We start from the raw sequence: 23,456 nt of genomic DNA, 5'->3' as shown, positions 1-23,456 counted from the left end.
TTTCTGACTGCCCAATGGAAAGGACTACCTCCTTCTCTCCACTGCTGCTGTTTATTCTTTGTCACATCACCCTCCTTATTTACCCCGATAGCACTTGTAATGATCTCAGTTGATATCCTAGTTGATGGCAACTCTGTCCTTCCAGTTGCATAGGCCCTAAACCTTGGCATCATCCTTGGCTCTCCCCTCCTCTTATACCCCATATTCAATCTACCAGGAAACACTGATGGTTCTGTCTTAAAAATGCAAGCAGTGTGACCACTTGCTACCACCTCCTCTGCTACCAGTCTGTCTTCGTTACCGAATAGCCACTTACCTGGTTTTCCTGCTTCTACACTTGCTTTCTTACAGTCTGTTCTCAACAAAACAGTCAAAATGACTCGTTTAAAACTGTTAAAATCCTGCAGTGCTTCCCCATTTCTTTCAGAGTAAAATTCTTACAATGGTCTACAAGGCCTGGTTATTTTACCCTGCTGGCATTTAAACTCTTAAGGGCAAAAATTATTGTCTTCGGTGTTCACTAATGTATCCCAAATATCCAAAAGTACCTGGTACCTAGTAGGGGGTCAATAATGCAAATAATCTTTGGATTAAATGAATGAATCTTGTGTACTTATTCATTATTTATGTTTCCACCATTGGAATGTAAGATATATGAAGGCAGGATCCTTACTGGTCTTGTTTAATGTTGTATCCAAAGCACTCAGAACAGCACCCGGAATACAGAAAGTGCTTAACAAGGTCTTGTTGAAGAAATAAGTGAATATCGACTATGAAAAGATCATTGCAACTGCTTACACTATACTGAGTTAATGAATACATCATGCATACAGGTAGCATAGTTTCCATTCATCACTTGTAAGTATTATACAATAAAGCAAAGAATGAATTGTTCATATAAATAGAACTTTGTGTGAAGCAGTATGTAGGGTTATGAGTGCCCCAAAGTTACAATCATGTAGTGAACTGGAATACATTCAGTGTATATCAGTTCTTTCTGCAGTTTGCCCTGCCTATACAAACTCATCTGCTTAACTTCCTCAGGAAAAAGAAAGCTACTGCTTTGCTGATTATCTGTAAAACTGCTTACCGTGGGGGCTTTTTTTTTTGGTTTGTTTACAAAAATGAAAAAAACGTCATTTCAGTGTATAAGAGCACTTTGTATTCTTGAAGGAGAGATTCACACTGCCATTGACTTACATATTCTATTTTGTTTTTCATCTGTATGGAGGAGCATTCATATCTATATCTTCCTGTGTGCAAATGCAGACGATCCAAAATTATTCTGTGTGATTGTTTGGGTTGTTAATCTCTCCAGGGTTTCCTCAACGTTCTCAAAGGCAGTTTCTGGCACCAAAGGGAAAATAGAGAAGTTGAGATGCAATTTTATCTCCCAATTGAACTTGATTAAATGGGGACTGTTCTAATCAAAAGTTTGAATTCCAGGGGAGTGCAATGTTGTTAACGGGTTTGAGAACATCTGAGAAGAACAGGGAGGAAGAGTACTAAAGGGAAGGCAGAGAAAGAATCAGGCAAGAAAATAATTGTAGTAAAGCTTATTAAGGCATAAAATTAGGTGAACAAATTGCTTCCCAGATAGTGTTAAGCTCATTGCTAGACTGGCAAAGGAAGTGGAAGAAAGCTCTTTGAAAACATTATTTTTATTATTTTAATAATTGGTGTAGGAATCATAGTAGCTGCAATCTGTTAGGCAGAAACAATTGCCAGCTGGTGTCATCGTGGAGTAACTATAGTAGGCTGAATGCAAACATGTTTTTTCTTTTCACCTGGAGAGCATTCAATTTTAGAAAGTTTCTATTCATTTTCCCCTGAATGTGAGGTCTGCCCTTCTAGATAAGGAAGCCTGTTTATTGCGTGATTTAAGAGCTTTGATTAGGTTCCCACCAAGTTCCACAACTGTAATAGGGAGACCACATCTGGGACAGACTGTGTTTACACAACCACAGTTACCTATCATTAAAAACGAACACTTGGGTACATGCCTGAATTATCTATGTAATTGTTTGATTCTATGTATTGCTTTCCTTGTGGTTACCTCAAGGAAATGGTGGTGATCCATTAGTTATTTTGCTGAAAGCAAAAACATCTTCTGGAATAATGTTCTTCAAAAAGGGTTAAAGGTGCACTTATTTATGGAAACAGGCATTTTATTAGCAACATAGCTGTTGTATTTGTTCTAATCTCTTCTTCTGAAATTCTCCTAAATAACATCTTTTGACAATGATATAATCATGTTAAGATTGTTATTGTCTTTCCCCTGTTTATCTGGAAACTCACAGACGAGGTGCCAAAATACTGCGAGATGTAGAGATTTCTCAGCTTTGCCTATAAAGCCAGAAGGAGAGGGAAAATAATTTAATTGTTCTATTGCAATTCTGTTGTCTCTTCCTGCCTCTTGAATCAGAGTCTCAAGAGGGGATAGAGGAATTACGGGCTCTGTTGTTTGTGTTCATTGGATTTCTTCAATGGCGATTTGAATGTGTTTCAGGGATGTTAGTGGCTTCTAATCCTGGCTGTGCTTTCACCTGGTTTTCCTTGGTTCAGTTTCCTCATCTCTGAAATGGTATATTATACTTCTCTTTTCTCCTTAGAGTATTGTTCTGAGAAGCAAATGAGATAATGGCTAGGAAAGTGCTTTCTACTATACATATTGCCACCAGCACTCAGGTTATGCATTTGGGTAGCTAACAAGGTTATATTTATCCATGTGATATCAAGTGTTTTTATAGAAAATGAGAAATTTCTCAAATAAAGTAATATAAAAATATAATGAATTTTTACTTTGCCAAAGCAAAGGTATGTTTTTTAAAATAGGCACCACCATTAGCTAGATGCACTCAGGAAACAATTGGTGGGTTTTATTGGGTTTTTGTTCTATCAATTTCTTGCTTTGGAGAGTAGTGTGATGCCATTGATAGGATTTTAAACTTTAAGTGAGAGAAAAAGAAATAGAATCAAGTAAGCTTTAAAGAAGCTGACTCATCTTACCCAACACCTTTCTTACTAATATAGGGTCATACAGGATCAGGAAGGGCACTGTTTGTGGTTGTTTATAGAGTTGAAAAGAGGAAAGGAAGCAGAGGAGGGAAGCTCTGTTGAGAAGAATCTCACCTGCCTAGAACAATAAAAATAACTTCTATGGGAAAGCATTAGCATCCCTGAAAGAGATCTGGATCTTCACTGATAGCCGTGAAAGGGACAAATGGAAAGGATCATCACAGTGTCTCAGGAAGAGACAAGTATCGCATAGATCCTTAAAAAGGCCTGGTGGGAAGCTTGGCTGCTATGACGGCATGGAATGCCAGGTGTGGTGGACTGGGACTGGCAGCGTGGCCAGGAGGGACATGTTTGCTTGCACCGGGGAATCCAGCTGCATTGTCTCCACCTTCAATATACTGCCACTCTCCTCTTGGGTCAAGCAGGTCCAGGGATTGTGGAGGGGCAGTTACTTCAATTGGATGGTACACCTATTCATTATCTGAAAAACAGAAACTATTATTAAACAAAGATTTGGTTCTCAGGTAAATGCAAAATTTAGATGCTTGAAAAATAAAGTTTTAAAAAACATCTGCACATAAACAAGAGTTTATTTAGCTTATGAAATACAGTTAAGTGTAGGTCTCACTGTCTATATTGGGAGGAAGGAGAGAATCTTGCACATTTAGGAGCTCAATGTGTATTAGTAGGATGGATTTTAGGAGCTGACCCATAAACTCCTCTTATGTTTTAAGAACTGCATGGTTGTGGGCTGGATGGTCTGGTGCTGGAAGAAATGAAGTGTGTGTGGAACACAGAGCCTGATATACAGTAGGCGCCTAATGGATCATTGATGACTGGATGCTGGTTGAAAAAAGTTGTAGAGTTGGGCACACCAAATTTGTAGTTAAGGAAGGACTGAAATAAAACTTGAGCACCAGTTAGAATGTCTTGGGTAGAAATTAAAAGCAGGCTGGAGCCAATTTCCCCTGCCGACAAGGGACCAGCCAACTCGTGTGAAGTCCTATTTGGGTGGGTCCGCCCAGCAGCGTGCAGGTGTTATCCCTGCAAATAGGCCGGCCAGATGTCTGTCCACTCAGACTGAGAAACTGCGGCTTTGGAGGTCTCAGATCAGCGCCAGCGACGCTCTCCTCGGGCCTCTCCTCGCTCCGCCTTTGCCTTTCCCCCAAATCTATCCTCGCTCTGGGCTGAAGGGATTCCCACCCCCGCTGCCTCCTCGGAGCCCCGCGGAGCAGCGACTCCTCCCCTGGAAACTCCTCCGGGGCTGGAGAAGGCTTTGGCGCATGCTCCGTACCTAGGGCAGGTTTTTGCTGCGGGTAGCAAGGCTCCTGTCACACCGGCTGGCGGGTTGTGGCGGTGCCAGCCAGTGTGTGCGAGTGTGTCTGCGTGCCCGCGCCTGGGCGGACCGACCCGGAGCAGCAGTGCGACTCGCCCGGAGAGGCGGCTCCGCACAGGCGCCTCGCCCGCAGCCGCCGCGGGGGCTTCTCGGCAAACTTGCGGCGGGCGCTGTCCGCCCTCGCGGCTCCCGCGCCCCGCGCCCTGAGGGCAGAGGCGCCGGGCGCGCGTGCGGGGCGCGGTGCCCGCGGCCGGCCGGGGCGGCGGGGCCGGGCCGCGCCTTCGCCCTTGGCCGGCGCCCTGGCGAGCCTCATGCAGCCCCTGCGCTCGCGGCCGCAGCTGCCCAGCTGCCCGGCCGCCCGGGGCAGGTCCAGGACCCGAGCCGCGCTCCCCAGCGCCTGAGCGCCGGCGGCGGGATGCCCCGCGTCGCCTGAGAGCGCGCGCCGCGCCCGGGCGGGAGCAGGGAGCCGGCCGAGCCGGGCGCCCCCGGGAGCGCAGGGCGCCCCACGCCGCAGCCGCAGCCGCGCGCCGGCGCCCGCCTCCCCGTTCGGCTCGCAGGCCCGGGCTCCGCCAGCCCCCGAGTGCCGCGGGGCCGCCAGCCAGCCGCACGCCTCGGCGTCAGGGGCATGGAGGAGCGGCGGGCTCGGAGCCGCGCCCCGGAGTCCCCGAAACTTCCGAGCCGGCGCCTGTCCGCGCCGCTGCCGCCGCCGCTTCGTCTGCCGGCCTGAGAGCGGGACCATGGATGAAAGGTTCAACAAGTGGCTGCTGACGCCGGTGCTCACTCTCCTCTTCGTGGTCATCATGTACCAGTACGTGTCCCCCTCCTGCACCAGCTCCTGTGCCAACTTCGGGGAGCAGCCCCGCGCGGGGGAGGCCGGCCAGCCTGCCGCCCCGGCGCCCGCCCGCCGGGCACAGGCGCCGCTCGAGGAGTGGGAGCGGCGGCCCCAGCTGCCCCCACCGCCCCGGGGGCCGCCCGCGGGGCTGCGGGGGGTCGCGGCGCCGGAGGACGAGGACCAGGAGCCGGGAGACCCTGAGGAGGAAGAGGAAACGGAAGAAGAGGAGCCGGACCCCGAGGCCCCCGAGAACGGCTCCCTGCCCCGGTTCGTGCCGCGCTTTAACTTCACCCTGAAGGACCTGACCCGCTTCGTGGATTTCAACATCAAAGGGCGCGACGTGATCGTGTTCCTGCACATCCAGAAGACCGGGGGCACCACGTTCGGCCGGCACCTGGTGAAGAACATCCGGCTGGAGCAGCCGTGTAGCTGCAAAGCGGGCCAGAAGAAGTGCACCTGCCACCGACCGGGCAAGAAGGAGACGTGGCTCTTCTCCCGCTTCTCCACCGGCTGGAGCTGCGGGCTGCACGCCGACTGGACGGAGCTCACCAACTGTGTGCCGGCCATCATGGAGAAGAAAGACTGTCCCCGCAACCACAGCCACACCAGGTACTGTCCCCTGCCCCGTGTCGCTTCCTGCCCCTCTCACCCAGTCCCGACCCCGGGCGGCCCTGCGCTCCCTGGGCGTGCTGGGGGTTCCCCAGCGTCTTCCAGGGATTGGGGCATTGGTTTTGGGAGAGGGATAAGAAACCTCTGGATAGTGCCCTGGTCTTGAACTCGCTCCTCCCCACTCCCCATCGCTTCCCGCCGCCCCACTTTCACCTTCAAAGGTGTCCGGAGCCGTCGTGTGTGTCCTTCCTTGTGCCTAGCACAGTGTGGCCTCCCTCGGAGCGGACGCTGGGAAAACCGTAGAATGGCGAGAAAGCCTGGGTTAGACCAGCGAGGGCAAATCTTATACCTAAGTTCTGTGAGTGGAAACCCAAACCTAGTAAAAGGCAGGGGAGCTTGGCGTAGAGAGGCAGGGCGGGAGTTTTCCAGGCATGCTGAAGCCAGAGACGAGTCTAATCCCTCTATAAGTGGCTCTTGGGTGGCTGCGTGCCAGCTCAGGAAACAATCCTCTGGATGCCGATTTGAAGATACACTTTCAAAATTCCTGCTCTACCTCGATAACCCTAATTCTGGAGATTGTCTTTGTTGCTGAGCAATGCCAGGATTTGGACTCATGCTGTTCGCAGCAAGATTTCCACTCTCCCCACGACAGTCCACCAACTCATTCCAAAGTATTTGTTAAATGCCTACTGTGTGCCTGGCAGTGTGCTAAATGCTAAGTGGGTACAAGAATATAATAGGTAAAATCCCTCAGGATAGAATGGCTTTCTCTGCCCCACCCCCCACTTTTAAATAGTAATACTGCTGAGAATTAGGAAAGTTTGAAATCTTACTACCAATGAAACTGCTTACATTATTAACATCTTTTGAGAGAGGCATGGACTTAAGAATTTGATTGAATGTTCTTTCTGTCCATTGCAATTTGAAGATTAATCTGACGTGTTTGCTCAAGGGACTAAAATATTAAAAGCTTGGAAAGGTGTATATTGAAGTTTTTATCTTAAAGGTTTCAAGCAATTTGGTGTAAGGAAGTAGGAATTTAAAAGCTCAAGCTCAATGTGTTGATATCAGATAGCTTTTGCATTTGACATTATGGAAAGCTTCATTTACTGGAAGCTACCCAGATTCTGGAATTCACCACCACTGAAGCATCTAATTCTACCTCATTTCTCCAAGAATGAGCAAAATTTCATTATGGGATTTTTTATTCTGGCAATTTTTCAAATACTTTCTCTCCTCCTTGCTCCTTTCACTGTTTAAAGGAAGTTGGTTAGAATAAGAAACTGTTTGGGCTGGGTGGGAATGAAGGCATTAGACTCCTTCCTTAGTATATTTTAAGGACCTTTTACTTTTAAAGATTTCTAATTGTGTAGTATTTTAGATCCTGCCACTCTATTTTAGCTTAAAACAGTTTTTCAATTAAGTATTACTTCCAAACTTTCTGACATACAAGACTATTATTTCAGTGAGAGACAATCTCTGCTACTTTTCACCTCAAATTGTACTTTTTATATTTAGACCTTTATGTTTTAACTCTTGATTGACCCCAAGAGTTTGCTGGTCTGATGTCCAGTTTCCATTTCACTAAAACTAGAGTCTTTGATTATCAAATAGAAACATGTAATGGCTCTTCAATGGGGATCAGCATTATTTTCTACCAATGTATATAAAAGCCATAGTGGATAGATGAAGATTTTGAAGGAATTAGAAATTATGGAATCTAAAAATAATTGGATTATTGCTTAGTGATGAAATGATGCTGCTGCTACAGACCCTGCATAGATTACAGCAGTAAGATCTCACTTTTATAGGAAATTCTCAATATCTGTCTACTCTGTGACGTAGGAAAATTCCACCTTGGCTATTTAAACATATGGTTTCTATTGCACAGTCAAATGATTTTCTTTGTTTAGCGATGGACCATGAACACTCATTACTCCCTGAATCACAAGTTATCAGATAATCACGCTGCACTGGCTTGCTTTTTCTTTTTAATTTTTGTGATAGTATGTTTTTTTGGTACCACTTTTTATGATCCTTCTTCCTTTTCCTCCTCCTCCACTCTCCCCTTCTCAATTACTTTTCTTCTCTAGATGTGGTAGAATGGAATAGTTGTGGTTTATGTGAGGTGTCCTGCATCAAAAGCTATAGGGAAAAAGTTGAAGAGATGTTCAGTAGCATCTTCCTCACAGAGAAGATTGAATTACTTGTCTGTCATTGGAATGTCTGTGTATAGCATTCTACAGTCAACTAGATTAGTCTGGATAATGGAAGGTACATTTCCACAATGCAAAATGGCAGATAATCTATTGCTACATAATGGGACCAAGGTTCTTCTTCAAATAGGGCTGACTCTAAGCAAAATTGAGACTAGATCATGTTGATTTTAGTTCCCTAATCTCTTTGCTTTTGATCCCCCCCAAGGCACCCCCTCTCCATTTCTCACAAGAATCAGTGCCCTTGTGGGTCATGTAATGGTAAGAGCAAAGACTCTGGAGTCAGAGGGATATGGCTTTTGTGCTTACTAGCTGTGTAACCAGGAGTCAGTTACGCTTTCTGAGCCTCAGCTTCTGCATCTTTAAAGCATAGGTAATAATTAGTGCTTCTCTCGTAGAGGTGTTATGAGAACTGAATGACCAAATGCATGCGAAATGCTTAGCGTAGTATCTATGCATAGTATAATATGCCAATATGTGGTACTTAATACTTAATATGCAGGTATACAGTAATACTAAGACATTAGTTGTTAATTGTGATAATAATATTTTCCCTAATCAAGGCTTTCTTGCACAAAAAAGATCTGAGGTCAGTTCCTTAGAGCAGCTCAGTGTAAATGGGTCACCTTAATTTATAGAGATGCTGTTGTATGATTATTTGTATCAAAACAGAATCCTAAGTTCCAAAGTTAAGAAATAAACAGAAAATTATGAACATTTCGGCATCAGTCATTGCAGGGGACAGGATGGGAACAGGGATGGAGGACATAGGATATAATTGGGTATTTATTCTGTTGGTGACAAGAAAAACTGTCTGGAATGGTGAGAGAGGAGGTAGGAACATCTAGCACTAAAGGTAGAAGCGAGAAGCCAGCTCTGAAAGGAGATGCATGGTGAGGTTGAAGGAGCCATCATATGGATTATGTGGGCCCTGGAAGGGGCAAAGCTCTGGGGCTGGCAGTTAGGATCTTGTGCAGAGGGCATTTCTGATCACAGAAATTGGTTAGAATAAGATAGGAAGCTAATAGGAAGATGGCACATCTGAATGACTTCTTTTATCATATTACTGATGATTTCTTCCTATTATTATTGTTTTGCTTTTTTCCCCCAATTACTTCTTTGGTAGGTTATTCTTTCTTATTATCTTTATGCTTCCTCCTTTATTACTGTGTATTTCCCCTTTATCTGCATGCCCAGGTCTTTAGAAGACTTCTTTACCATTGTTGAGTGTGGATAGAATCACAGCATTTTTTTTCCATGGGTTAAAAAGACTGAAGAGATAATCTAGTCCCACAATTTATACTGTAAGTGGGTAATTTAACTCTAAGGAGGTGAAATGATACATCTAAGGTTTCCCCAGGGAACTGGTATCTTCATTTTGGTAATTTATATTCAATGTTTTGCCTACTGTTTCTTCTGTTTACTACGAAAAGTATAGCGGAGAGTGTCGTAAGCACTTCCTATGTGCCAGGCACTGTGATAGTTCTAGGAATACGGTTTTGAACGAATAGTGTCAGCCCTGTGGAGCTTAGGCTATCAAGGAAGATAGACCTTGATCTTCTTTGGTGAGTATCGCTCTTATAAGAGTATCTCTGAAATGCTGGGAAGAGATTTAATGTATACCTTCTGTAGGGTGGGATGGCAGTTTTTCTCTTTTATGACCCACATTTTATTGGTCTTGTTAGGGTAGTTGGAACCTTATGAATATTGAATTAGATAGGACGCTCTGTGTTGTGAATGATACAAACCTAACTTTAACTTAATTTAGCCAGAGAGGAATTATTGGCTTAAATAACCAGACCACAGGAAAGGTAGGGGTAGAGTTGGTTTCAAGAATGACTGCAACTGGAGATTTGGGGTTTCTCTCCCTACACTCCTTTGCGTATTGCCTTCATTCTACCAAATTGGCTTATGCCACTAAGTGGGTAAATGGCTATCATATCTAATAGCTCCATAAGCCAAGAGGAAAACAGGCCTTGTCTGAGTTCCAGTTTGAAATCTTGAGGAATGACTCTGATTAGTCCAGCTTGGAACTTGTCACTATTCTTTCAGCCAATCAGTGTGGCCAAGGAGACGAGGCTCTCCAACCCACTTTACATCACAGAACCATCCCCATGACTCTGTGTGTGTGTGTGTGTGTGTGTGTGTGTGTCTGTTATCACAAGAAGGAGAGCTAGCATAGATATGGCTCCTGGGTGGACCATTGGGTTCTGGACAGTCCTTCTAGTTGTTTCAGTTATATAGGTGTAAATAAGTGAGAAATAAATGACACTTCAGATCTCTTCTTTGCATTCCATTTGGGAACATTTTTAAGCCAAACTACAACACCAATTTATTTGCAGCATCTGGGAACCATGTCATATGTAGAATAATTGAAAGAACTGATAATATTTAATATAGAGATGGGGAAAATAAAGAGGCATAAAAGTTGCCTTCAAATGCTCAAAGGAGGAAGATGTGGAAGATGGAGGAGACTTATTTTGTATTTCTCCAGAGGACGGAACTAGGATAAATGGGATAAGGATATCAACTCAGAGTAAGAAAGAACTTCATAAAATTTATAACTGTCTAAAATGAGAATGAACTCTTTTGTGAAGTGGTGTGCTCCCCGGCGGTGAAAACTTTAGCCATGGCTGATTAACCACTGATGTTATGAAAGGAATTTCTTTCTGGGGAAGGGCTTACCCTGTATGGCCTTTTATTTTAGAGTTTTGTGTTCTAATCTAAGCTGAGTTCAGAGTATCTTCCTTCTTTTCCCCTCTCCTGCCCTATGCAGAGAAAACAAAATCAACTTCCGAAAAAAGGGATCATAAATGAACTAGTCAGTTCTCAAACATTTGTAAATATTCTACTAAGGGAACTTTTGGTAAAGCATGGTCTGATGGCATAGACTGCTTTATGCATTCAGGGCCAAGCGCAGTAAATAGGTCCTGTGTACTAGAACGTCTGCTTCTTAATAATAAGTATAAAAAGGTAAGATGAGAAAATATAACACAACTTGCCACAAAAAGCCATAACCACTTTAAAACATCATCTGGTTATTGCTTTTCCTTTAGGCAGCAGGCTAAAATATATAAGGAGGCTGCAGAACTCTGTTTCAAAGACTATCTAGAATATTATGGCCCATAGTGCTTTCTAAAGCATAATCTTTTTGATGTCTCTTCTAATTAGAAATGTTGAACTGCAAAGAAGGTTAATTTTCACCATCAGGTTTGTGTGCAGTGTAAGACTAAGGAGATAAGAGATTGTTCTGTCTATATGCCATAGCCACTTATGTGTTCATTACGGGATCTCTTACAGTACTGCTTCTGGTTCAAACCACAAATATTTGCTATAAATCAGAAGAAGGTCAAATTAAACCCATTCAGTTTTTTGAGTTGTGAAGATAAAACTGGAAGTAGTAAATGGTAATAGATGATTTATTTTTCTGCCTTTTTCTGGCTGGTTACCTTGGGATTTTTTATTTTTTTTTAAAGATTTTATTTATTTATTTTTTCCCCCCAAAGCCCCAGTAGATAGTTGTGTGTCATAGCTGCACATCCTTCTAGTTGCTGTACGTGGGACGCGGCCTCAGCATGGCCGGAGAAGCAGCGCGTCGGTGCGAGCCCGGGATCCGAACCCGGGTCGCCAGCAGTGGAGCGCGCTCACTCAACCACCAAGCCACGGGGCCGGCCCACCTTGGGATTTTTGAAAGAGTTGATGTTAGAGAAATATAAATGTTCCTTTAATAATTGGAAGCTAGGTAAATTTAGTCACTAACAATGTGGATTTGCTTAATCTTAGACTCATATTATTATTCTCAAAAGCTAATTATTATCATCTCATTTTGACTAAGGACAATCAGAAGCTTATGGCATTTGGAAGTTATTTATGCTTGATAATGAATTAAACAGGTTTAATTGAGACTGGCAAATCTTATTGTGATTTTAAGAGTCATGAAATAAATTATTGGGCCAAGAAATAGGTTTAGTATGAAAACAATTAAATGGGGAAACCAAATTAATGTTTTGTAGTAATCAATTATCTTGTTTGATAAATTATAGATATCATGTATGAATTCTCTGTTGATTTTAATTGACTGATATAACTTTGTTTTAATTATAGCTCAGCATTTAACTACATTTTGTTGGAAAGTGTACTAAACATTTATCTTAGATAATATTATTTGTTTATATCTTCCGCTAGCAAATACAGTTGGTCAGTAAAACACAGGTGAAGTTCCCAGCACAAAGACTGACCTATAGAAGATGCTTAATACATGTCAGCTAAAAATATATGGTATGTTCTAGAATACCTTGTAAAAATATCAGCATAACTTAACAAGATTGTGATTCTTTAAAAGATGGAATCATCAAACATTTTGTAGCGTAACTCTTATTTTAGGTGCAAATTCTAATTGTTAGTAGTGGCTTTCCATAATTAGCAAGATGTCAACTCCTCTGATTCTCTAGAAGAGGAGCAAAAGTAAGTACAGAGGCCAAGGTTTATTGGACCTTTCAAGAAGATTTCTCCTCTTAGACAGTATGCCAAAAATCAGAAGTTCTTTTGGGTACAAACAGATGTACTTGCCTCTTGGGAGGGTTAATCTCATCATTCATTCACATTTTAGGTAAAAATCAGCCTTAATGGAGAGCATGGAAACTTTGATGTAGGATGGGAGGATGAGAAAAGTATAAATAATGTAGACTCTGGATTACTACTGGTCCCAAGTCAGGTGGTCGAGGTGGTTGTAGTTAGAGATTGTGAGACTGGAGAGCAGTGGGAGGAGACCCTGAGTTAGGAAAAAAGTCCTCCAGAGACATTGGAAGAAATCAGTGACAAATTTATCAGCCCCTGAAAATCACTGAAAATTGTGCTGATGCCCAATTGATGAATGTAACTACAATAATGTTTAAGAGCATGAGCTGTGAAGTCAGACTAGCTGGATTTTAATCTGGCTCAACCACTTACTGTCACAGAACCCTGAATAGGTTAGTTACCTGCTCTCTCCTTCAATTTCCTTCTCTGGAAGATGGGGGGAATAATAGTACTATCTCATGGTGATAATACACATGGCACTCTTTGGACAGAGCCTGACTCATATAAGAGTCAGCCATTATTATTTTGTCATGGAACTCATCCTATATATCCATACTGTTTTGTATAAAAATAAAATGATAGGTGAACCTGTACTATCCTTTTTGAATCTGTAACTTTTCATCTTGAATGATGCAAGAATGAACTTGCAAGCTGTGATGCGAGAGAAAAGCCATAAATGATAAAAGCAACTGTTAATTCTTAGGATACCATTGACACTTGGTGGGCACTTAATGAATGCAATTAGATGGAAACTTGCAGTCTTTCTTTTCTTTAGCATATGATGTTATTTTTCTATGGGAAATTAATGAAACAGCAACAAAAATGTTTAAACACATACAATTAAATTCATAAATGAAGCAATCCTACGGTGAAATTGCATTAGTTGCCTGTGGGCACATAAATATTTGTAGTTCATTGTGATTATTAACATCTTCCCATGCTTTTATTGGTAAGTACCCTGTCATTTGTTGTCAGAACCTTGCACTTAACACTGTACGTTCATGGTGCCCCCTGCATTCTAGTTTCTTTATAAACCCAAGAGAGTAGAAATGCTCACCACCTTGATGTCCTCCATATTTGTTTATTCGATTTTACAGAGTAGTTCTTCCAAAGAATTCAAGGTTATGGATGTCTGACTGCAAACCTGGATGATAGCTTCTATATTTTGTGGACTCTAATTAGGAACTTGTAGAATTTTAATAGCTTTACTTCAAAAGTGAAAACAGACCTAGAAAGAATAGTCAACGTGACTTTAAACATAGATATGCGGTAACTTACCGTGTGTGTGCAAATCTGAAGGTTAAGATCCTGATAGTACAGTGGAGAACAAGGTGACATGCCGAGGCAGAGAGAACAGACAGTGATAATGTAGAGTGTAAATTAGAAGGATGCTACAGAGGAGGGACAGAAGAGGGACAGAGGTAGTCAAGGTGAAGAATGAAGTCCTAAAAGAACTGAATCAGAAAGAAGGTAATATTGAAAGTAGAGGTCAGAAATTTATCTTGTATGCAATGTTTGTCTCATTAGTACATTTATGGGAAGTAATCAACTATCCAGGAGGCTGTCTGACTCGGAGCGCCGGTGTATTTAAATGCTGCTGATGGTTTTTTTAATTTACTTATACATCCTTTTTTTGTAGAAGGTTGCTGTTTTAAAACATTGGAGCTGTATTAGTTAGGATCCTGGCAGCAAGCAGGGGCACACTCTGGGATTGCAGAAGGACTAGTTACAGAGGTATGGATGGGGTAGAGGCACCAACATTGGACCTGAGGTACCTTGCAACTAGTAACAAGGGGAAACTGTTAACCCTTCCTGGGCCTGAAGTGGAAGAGGGAGAGAACCCATCTTGTCAGCATCCACTGTCGGCGAGAGCCTGACAGGAGCTACAGTCTCAGTGGTAGGAAGGGCTTCCTCATAGGAGCTGTTTGTAAAAAGCCGCTACTGCCAGAAGTATGGAGCTGAGGCAGAGAGGAAGGGCTGGGGGAGGAAATATCTTGACCCTTTCTCCTCCCACCAGTCCATCTCCTTCCATTGTCTTTCATTGGCTGCGTCCACCTGGAAGCTAAAGAAAAAGAGAGCTAGTTGATATGCTCCATACCTTTCAGCAAGGCAGAGAAAGATGGAGAATAGATTTGGAGTTGCAGGGGTGGGACGGATGAAAATGAAGAATAACTAGCACAGTGCCTTAAAATATTTCTTCTAATTCATTTTATGAATGCCCCGTTCAGTTCTACACGTAAATACCCTTTCTTTTCGTACCTGTACTGCATGTTTTCTGTATGGACCATTAGCCTCCACCTAAGGAATGGTTAACGCAGCAAACAGTGCTCAGCAATGGAGCAGTCACCATAGACAAGTGACTTTTTGCTGAGTTATAAAAATAACGCTAAATTCAAGTGTTTTGTCACCTTAGTACCCCAGAATCAGCTGGTAATAGTGACAGATTTAGGCAGTTAGATCTGTAATTCGATGCATAGTATACAACACACATTTTCTATCTGTGTGTGGTATTTTATGAATTTGAAGTTATGTAAGAATATTAGTTAAGGCATGACAAAACAGTTTGCAAAACTGGCTGTAGCATGTTTATGAGATGAGATGCTTTCTGTTGCTTAGATATTTCTTCCAAGACTGTTAAGAACATTAAAAGTAATATTTATATGGCTAAAAGTCTCTGAAGGTAAAATGTGAGGGAAGAAAAAAATTGTATCACATTTGAAACTATTATAATGTTTCTAATTTTAATTTGAAAGGATTTTTGAAACACTGTTTCCATATTTATTTTGGGGGAGATATGATATGCTTGAAAGTATACATACATGCACCTCTCTGTGCATAAAATTATGAACATGGAATCTCCTAACATTAGATACTGAAAAATAGTTCAGTAAAGTTGGTATCTGAGAAAACGTGACAGAATAACTATCAATTCACTGCTTTATTTCCAAGAGTCAAAATGCCACGAGCAAAACACTATTCAACATATGTATTTGTAGATGACAAAAACAATATTCAGTGCAGTATCTGCTCCGAGTACATCTATTGGGATTGGTGCATGTGCGTTAAGTTCATTTCTCGCATCCATAGGAGGGCATTTTGAGTTGCTGGGAACAACGTCATCCGTGAACATACCAACCTCCATCCTCTTTTTCACAGCCCCCCTTTGCACACTTTTGTTCTCTGGGATACCATTTCGTGACATGGCTAGACTTAGCAATGATCTGTAAACACAAGGATCATCTTCAGGCCCTAGCCTCTGTATGAAACTTACTTGCCATGATAAAATTGCCTCAGGAATTGTTTTCTGCTGGCTATGAAAGTTACTAGCTCTAAGGAGCCTGCACTCTTCCACTGGATTTAAGTCCAATTGCCTTAAAGAATGTGGGAGAGGTGTCAGGGGAGGTTTTCTTTCCCACATAGCACCATTGAGTTTGTCATCGTGTCTTCCGTATATGCGATGAAAGAGGTGGATCAATGGATAGTTCTATTTCTAATATTTCTATTGATCAATACTTCTGTTTATAAATAAGTATCAGTACTTCTATTGATAAATAAGTATCAAAAGTATTATGTATAAAAAACATCTGACAACATGAAGGAACTTAGGTACCTTGGAAGTATCAAATTTATCTGATGCATTTATTATTTTATTTTTTTATTTTTTTAAATTTTTTATTTATTTTTCCCCCAAAGCCCCAGTAGATAGTTGTACATCATAGTTGCACATCCTTCTAGTTGCTGTATGTGGGACGCGGCCTCAGCATGGCCGGAGAAGCGGTGCCTCGGTGAGCGCCCGGGATCCAAACCCGGGCCGCTAGCAGCGGAGCGCGCGCACTTAACCACTAAGCCACGGGGCTGGCCCTATCTGATGCATTTTTAATCTAAAAATATTTGTCAACTCTCATGGCCCATTCTTTACCTTTTAAATTCAGGCTTAAGCCTACAACACCATTGCAGATAAATTTCTATGCTTTAAAAGTTTTATTCTCCAAGGTCCTTATATGTGTTGTAAAGAATAATTAATGTAATGAAAAAATCAATATTGTGTATAAATTATTTAGGCTTTACTATCATTGTAATTTTCTCCTCAACACCTATCGATTGGCAACAATTCATTTGTTAATTTCTTCCTAATAAGATATTCATTGTATTAGGTCTGTAGTAGTGCTGTCCCTGCACTTTCACAAATAAGCCATGAATTACTAATGATACATGGAACAAGTTAACCTACTCTCGAGTGCTGTGAGATGGAAAACAGGCAAAGGGGAGTCGTTTGAAATACTGGCCTATGAAACACTGTGTAGCCAGACAACTGCTAACCAAATGAGTAGATTCTTGCAAGGTATTAATTTATACTTTAAAATTTTATGTGTATATATTTTTCCTGGTATGTATATATCTCCTTTTTTTAAAAAAATGACCTTTTTTTTGAGGGAGATTGGCCCTGAGCTAACACCTGTTGCCAATCTTTCTCTTTTTCTTTTTTCTCCCCAAAGCCCCAGTACATAGTTGTATATTCTAGTTATAGGTCCTTCTAGTTCTTCTGTATGGGATGCTGCCTCAGCATGGCTTGATGAGCGGTGAATAGGTCTGCGCCCAGGATCCGAGCCGGCAAACCCTGGGCTGCCGGAGCAGAACGTGTGAACTTAACCACTATACCACCAGACCAGCCCCATGTCTCCTTTTCAAAGTTAATTTTTAAATCCATGTTTCTCTTGTTTTGGGGGGATAGGGGATGGTCTTCCCTAACCGAATTTAATAGTGCTCTGAATGTGGTAGTTTTTAAACACTGTTTTGACAGTTGTGCACTGAATTTCTTTGAAGGAGTGGGAAAAATCTGAGACCATTGAGAAACCCAAAGAGATTTGAGTCCAAGAAATCAAACTGCCAAAATCATGGCAAAGAGGATTTTTGCATCAGCTAATTTGGACCAGGGAGGCAGAGTGGTATCCTGAAAAGAGCTCTAAATTTGTAATCAAGCAACCAGAGTTTGAATCCAGGCTTCTTCATTTATTTGTTTACTTATTTATTGTGTGGCCTTCCTGCCAAAATGTGAGTTTCCTGAAGATGGTGATGGTTTTCTTCTCTTCTGCATCCTCAGTGCCTAGAATAGTGCCTGGTACATAATGGCTGTCAAATAAATGTTGACTGAATAAATGAAAGAGTGAAAGCAAGCAAGCATACATAAATTTACTAATTTATTGGACAATTTGGGTAAAAATACGCATCCTATCTCCATTTTTAGAGTTGTTGTGGGTTAAGGAAATGACTCTGAAGACACTTTGTAAAGTATAAAATATTATACAAATTTAAATTTATATTGATGGTGAGAAGCCTTTTGATATAGAATGGAAAAGGAAGGAAAGTTGGATTTTGGAAATGCAATGAATATATAATTCAGCTTTTACAGAGAGTTTCAAAAATTGGGAATGACAAAGATGCAGTTGAAAACTATGCAAACTACACATTCCGCTCAACAATTTGTTAGAGTAATGAGCAGTTTCTTTTAAAACAGGACATAATATATCATAAAAGTCTTATTGAAATGCATAAGTCTGTTCCTTAGACTATCAGGAAACCTTTTTTCCAGGGATTTGGCACAGATCAAGATGCACAAGTGTTTTTTTTTTTTCCATTGCTTCACCCTTTTGAGGAAGTTATCCTAAAATTGGTATTTTAAATTTTGTATTCATGACTTTATCATTATTTTCATCTGACAGCTATAAATTATAGCTATCAGTTAATATGTCCTGAAAGTGAGCTGAGAATGTAACTCTTCTTCATTTAAGCTGATTTAGGATGTGATAATCCACCGAGCTATTCACTACATACTTGGTTTTGCGGCTAATTACAAAGAAAACAAGAAGTTACTTTAGAATAGAAAATAAAATCTTCCAGAATCTAGAGTTTGCATTATAATAAAGATCTATTAGCAGAATGATTTTGCTTAGTAATGAGTTGGTTTTCATACGTGAGGTGTGCCTAGCACTTCCAGGAGGATACACATATTTGTATGGGTGGAGACCTAGAAGTACACACAGCTCCTGGGTTGGAGTGGAGTCTTGGAAGAGGTTCAGTAAGCTGATGGAAAACCATGAGAGGTGTGATGACTGGCAGTAGGAGGTGATCCAGAAGAAGAGAGGGGGCATTATCATTTATTGAACTCTTAACAACAACCCTATGAGGCATATAGAAGTCTCCTCAAGAATTTGAGTATATTTATTAGGATGCCATCAGCTAAACTTAACAAAAACTGAAGTCCAAATTGGCTCAATAATAAGACATTTTAAATCTCATAACATGCCCAGAGAGAAGTGGTTGATTCTGTCTCAATAGCGTTTTCCAGATGTAGTAAAGCAAAAAGGCAAAGAACATAAGTCTGAAGCCCAACTATGGGTTTAAATCCTGACTCTACCACTTATTACTATGTGACCTTGCACAAATTGCATAAATTCTTTAGGCCTCAGTTTCTCAATCTGTAAAACAGTGATAAAAACATTCCTACCTGGTATTAGTGATGAGGATCATTTGAGTTAACGCACACAGACATTTACGAGAATACGTGAAGTATAGTAAGCACTTATTAAATGTTAGCTATTGTTATTTTACTGAGGACCCAGGGGTTTTTCACATCTTTACCCTGCCGCCCTGAGCTTTCTGACTTGGGCCACAGGGTGCCTCTCTCATGGTTGCAAGAAGTCTGCAGCTCTTCAGGCAGAATTTCTGGCCAAACAGACAAGACTAGAGTAGAAAGGGCTACATTCCCATCTGTAAACCAGTCACTGGCAATGAGAATGGGACCTCCAGGATTTGTCCCTGAGGATGGGGATAGGATTGCCCTTCCCTGAATCACAAGTGGATAGCAGAACAAAATCGGGGCTCTCTCAGCAAGGGAAAGGGGGATGCATGTTGGAGAGGCTACCAATTGTATCTCCATCCTGTTTTAGAGAGACATGTGGGATTAAATTGTAAAGCTAGACTTCAAATCCAGGCCTCACTTCTAAGTTCTAGCCTATCAATTATTCTAACTGACATCTGCTGAAAGTGTTGCATTTCTATGATTGGTCAAAGAACTGGGACTTTTCATTGATTTTTTTCATTCATTCCTTTGTTGGTTCAGTCAACTTCAGCATACATTTATTGAGTGTCTACTATGTATCAATCACATACAATACAGTTTCAGGGAAATCCAGAGGGAGAAGAAATAGTAATTATTGCTGTCACATTTTGATAACTTACTCTGCTCTAGGCAAAGTGCTTTATGTATGTAAGTACCTGCATTAAGTGGGTACTATTATCCTCTCCATTATACAGATGAGAAAACGAGGTTTAGGGATATTAAGTGACTTGCCCATGGTTGCAAAACTAATCATTGGTGGAGCAGTTAGGTATTTTAACCCAAATGTATCTGATTTCAGAACCATATCTCTTAATCCCTAGGCTGTGCTAATATTGTGTGTATCTGGGCAGGTGGTAAGAGTACCGGCAGGAGCAAGGCAGAACCAAGGTAGACCTAGGTGGGTTACTGTAATAACCACAATTGATAGCTTTTGTATTTCATACTTTGACATCTGGGGCCTTGTTGACCCTGGAGAGATTGCTTTTCCAGGGTTAGCTAATTCCTAGAGACAGTAAATGAGCGTGCCTTCCATATGCAAACCAACCAATCCACAGCCCATACCCCCAACCACTTCTTTTGTCAAACTCTTATACTCCAGGCCACTGTCCCCCCTGCCTTAATCACCCCTGGGCCAGGTACCAGACAACTCAGGACAGTCCCTACCCCCTACAGCCTGCTGAAATTATTCAAACTAGCAGTGCTAAACCTGCTTACCCTGCCTCACTCTTTCCTTCCCCCAGAAGCCACAATAAAGGCCCAGGTTTTCCCCCTGCTTCCCCTGCTTCCTGACCGACCCTGGTACTTTCCCATGTGGTATGCCCTGCCTCCTGTCTCTAGGGGTCTGTGAGTATTGAAAACTTCTTCCTTCGTGACAGTCATTTCTGTGTCTGCTTTTCTTACCATATGTGATTAAAACAAATCTCCGAGGATCCTTAAAGCAGTTATCAAGAATGGAACTCAAACATAGGACAAAGAATCTAGTTAGTCAAAAGCATAAAAATGGTACAAAGTGGGTTCTGAAGCAGTGTGGAAGCCAGTGATCAGAGTACAAGTGCGAGACCAAGTTGAGACTAATCAGTGGATTAGATTAGTGGATGAGACTAATCACGGGATTAGACTAATCAGTGCTCTCACATCCGTGGTCAGGACTGTGGATTGGTTCCAGAGATTGGAGTGGGACTAAACCTTCAAGTCAGCCGGTTCTGAACTACAGGAAGATATGGATGAAGGAGGAGGGAAAGAGAAAAAGGAGGGGTTGTAGAGCTGTGGCACCAAGCAAAACCTGAGACAGCCAATTCCTTATAAATTAAACAATGTAAAAACATTGATTGGTTGACAAGAGAGATATAATAATACCTAATATTATTTTGAAGTCATTTTCTTTCTATAGCTAGCTAGCCAGCTAGATCGATTGATTCATTCATGGTTGTGCATAGCCCAATACCAGGCACTATGGGGATATAGATTGAGGAGAAGCCTTGGTCCTGGCTCTCAAGGAATGAAATCATAGTTATGTAAGTCATAGACAAAATGGCTTGGAAATATTTACATCACAACATTTAAGTCAATTCACGGTATTGTATTCAGAACCATATATAAAAGTTCCGAAGAAGATATACTAAAAGAAAGAGTGTGAATATTTTCAGGAATGAACAAGGCACATAGCAAAGGGTTGAATTGGCTGAAGAGATATTGAAAAGGGCAATATTGGGATTGATGTAGGGCAGTGTATAGAAGGCCCTGAATATATGGTGGACTGAGGAAATTATTTTTTATTCAGTACCGCTTTTACAATTACTTTAAATTCTTAAACAGTGATGATTTTACAAATATGTTCATAAATTCTCTTCTACTCTGCTCTTCAAGAGGTAAAGCTTAATTGCTCTCTCTGCCTCTAGATCGACTTTAGTGATTTGATTCTAATGAATAGAATACAGCCGAAGGGGGGCCGGCCCCGTGGCTTAGCGGTTAAGTGCGTGTGCTCCGCTACTGGCGGCCCTGGTTCGGATCCTGGGCGCCACCAACACACTGCTTCTCCGGCCATGCTGAGGCCGCGTCTCACATGCAGCAACTAGAATGATGTCCAACTATGACATACAACTATCTACTGGGGCTTTGGGGAAAAAAAGGAGGAGGATTGGCAATAGATGTTAGCTCAGAGCCGGTCTTCCTCAGCAAAAAGAGGAGGATTAGCATGGATGTTAGCTCAGGGCTGACCTTCCTCACAAAAAAAAAAAAAAAAAAAAAGAATACAGCCGAAGGGATGAGATGCCGTTTCTGAGGTTAGGTTATAAAAGGATTGTGGCTTCTGTTTTGGTGTTTTCTCTCTCTCTCTTCTCTGTCTCATCACTTGCTCTAGGTAAAGCAGTGTTCTCAGCAGCATTGTAGAAAGGCCCATACGGCAAGGAACTGAAACCTCCTGCCAATAGCAGTGTGAGTGAGCTCGGCAGGGGATCCTTCAGCCCCTGTCTAGTGTTCAGAGACTACAGCCTTGGCCAACAGCTTGACTGCAACTTTGTGAGAGATGCTGAGCCATGTTTGAATGCTAACAGGAATGATAAAGCAAAGAGGGATGATTGTAGGAGTGATGTTTTTAAGAAGATGAGAGATGATCTGATCACAGAACACAGGATCTCATCTATCTTCTTCCGTTTTTAACGAAATGAAGGCAGAGTCTTTGAATATAGATACAGGAAGGTTAGTGAATTGATAGTTGAAAGACAAGGTTGCTATAATCTCACTGCATCTCTTTTCTCTATGAAGTACGAAGCAAGGTCATTAGCTGAGAGTGGGGAGGAGAGGAAGAAATGTTGGAAATTTGAGGAGAGCAGAGAAAGTGTGAATAATTATCTCAGAAGTTGGGAAAACAAATTTCCTAGAGAAGTAAGCAGTCTGGCAATATTGAGTTCTGTTTTGAGACCTGTGATTATAAATTTGAAACCAGTCCAGTTAGCATGATTCTGTGATTTTCTTCAGCAACATTAAGCTGCTCTGGTGGAGGCATGGAGGAAGTGCACAGTTGGGTTTAACCAGGATTAGAGTTTTACCAAGGGAGGAGCCAGGGAGTTATGCATATTTGCAAGGGAGCATTTATAGTGCCAGATCCTGTAATTTAGGGTGGTTAGGAGACAAGCGAGGCTACAAGGGTGGGTGATAGATAATAAGAAAAGTGGTAGGGTCAATAGTATGTGTTAGGGTTCATGGTAGAGATCTTGCTGGGGAATTGTAGTAGGTGCTGGTGTGAGTGTGCTGGACTATGGGAGATGATGGTCAGAGAACAGAGTTTTTGAAGTAGAGGTGCTAGAGTGGGTGATGTTACTTGTATGATCTATGTGACTGGGTGCTTGAGGTAGGGCAAGACATGATCATTGGAGCTAAGGAGGTGGAAGAATGGTGGGAACAAGATGTTGGATGGAGTATCCTTGTGAATGTTGAAGTCAAGAAAAATGATAAAAGTAGAGTTGGAGGGGAAAGTAGAGAGCCTGGCACTGGAGGGCCAGGAGGTCCGTGGTGGTAGAACCATGAGCAAAGGGTGCTGAAGAATGACATGCTCCAGAAGACTGTGGACATATAATTCCTCAAGTCAAACTTCTAAGCTGTTGACTTTTTCGGGACTATGGTGAACTAAGAAGGAAAGGGACAGAGGGGAGAGAAGAGAACAGAAAATAGAAATAAGATAGAAAAGAAGTGGTGATAGGAAATTAAAGAAAGAGATGGAAGAACCCAAATATCGCTCTGCGGAAAAGG

At 41.9% G+C, this 23,456-nt stretch overlaps 1 protein-coding gene across 1 annotated transcript in view; it reads left to right on the top strand.

The window, feature by feature from the left end:
• Positions 1 to 4,817: 4,817 nt before the first annotated feature.
• LOC147916061 (heparan-sulfate 6-O-sulfotransferase 3-like) overlaps positions 4,818 to 23,456 on the top strand; it is a 529,293-nt gene continuing 510,654 nt past the window's right edge. The window contains exon 1 of the mRNA XM_087435911.1: positions 4,818 to 5,795. Coding sequence (XP_087292037.1) covers positions 5,092 to 5,795 — 704 coding nt within the window. The 5' untranslated portion in view covers positions 4,818 to 5,091. The remainder of the gene's footprint in view (positions 5,796 to 23,456) is intronic.

The sequence above is a fragment of the Ceratotherium simum genome, chromosome 10 (assembly GCF_057802395.1).
Source record: "Ceratotherium simum simum isolate JZ-2026a chromosome 10, ASM5780239v1, whole genome shotgun sequence".
Taxonomy (NCBI): domain Eukaryota; kingdom Metazoa; phylum Chordata; class Mammalia; order Perissodactyla; family Rhinocerotidae; genus Ceratotherium; species Ceratotherium simum.
Note: the sequence above shows the minus strand (reverse complement) of the source record. Positions and strands in the feature narration are given on the sequence as shown.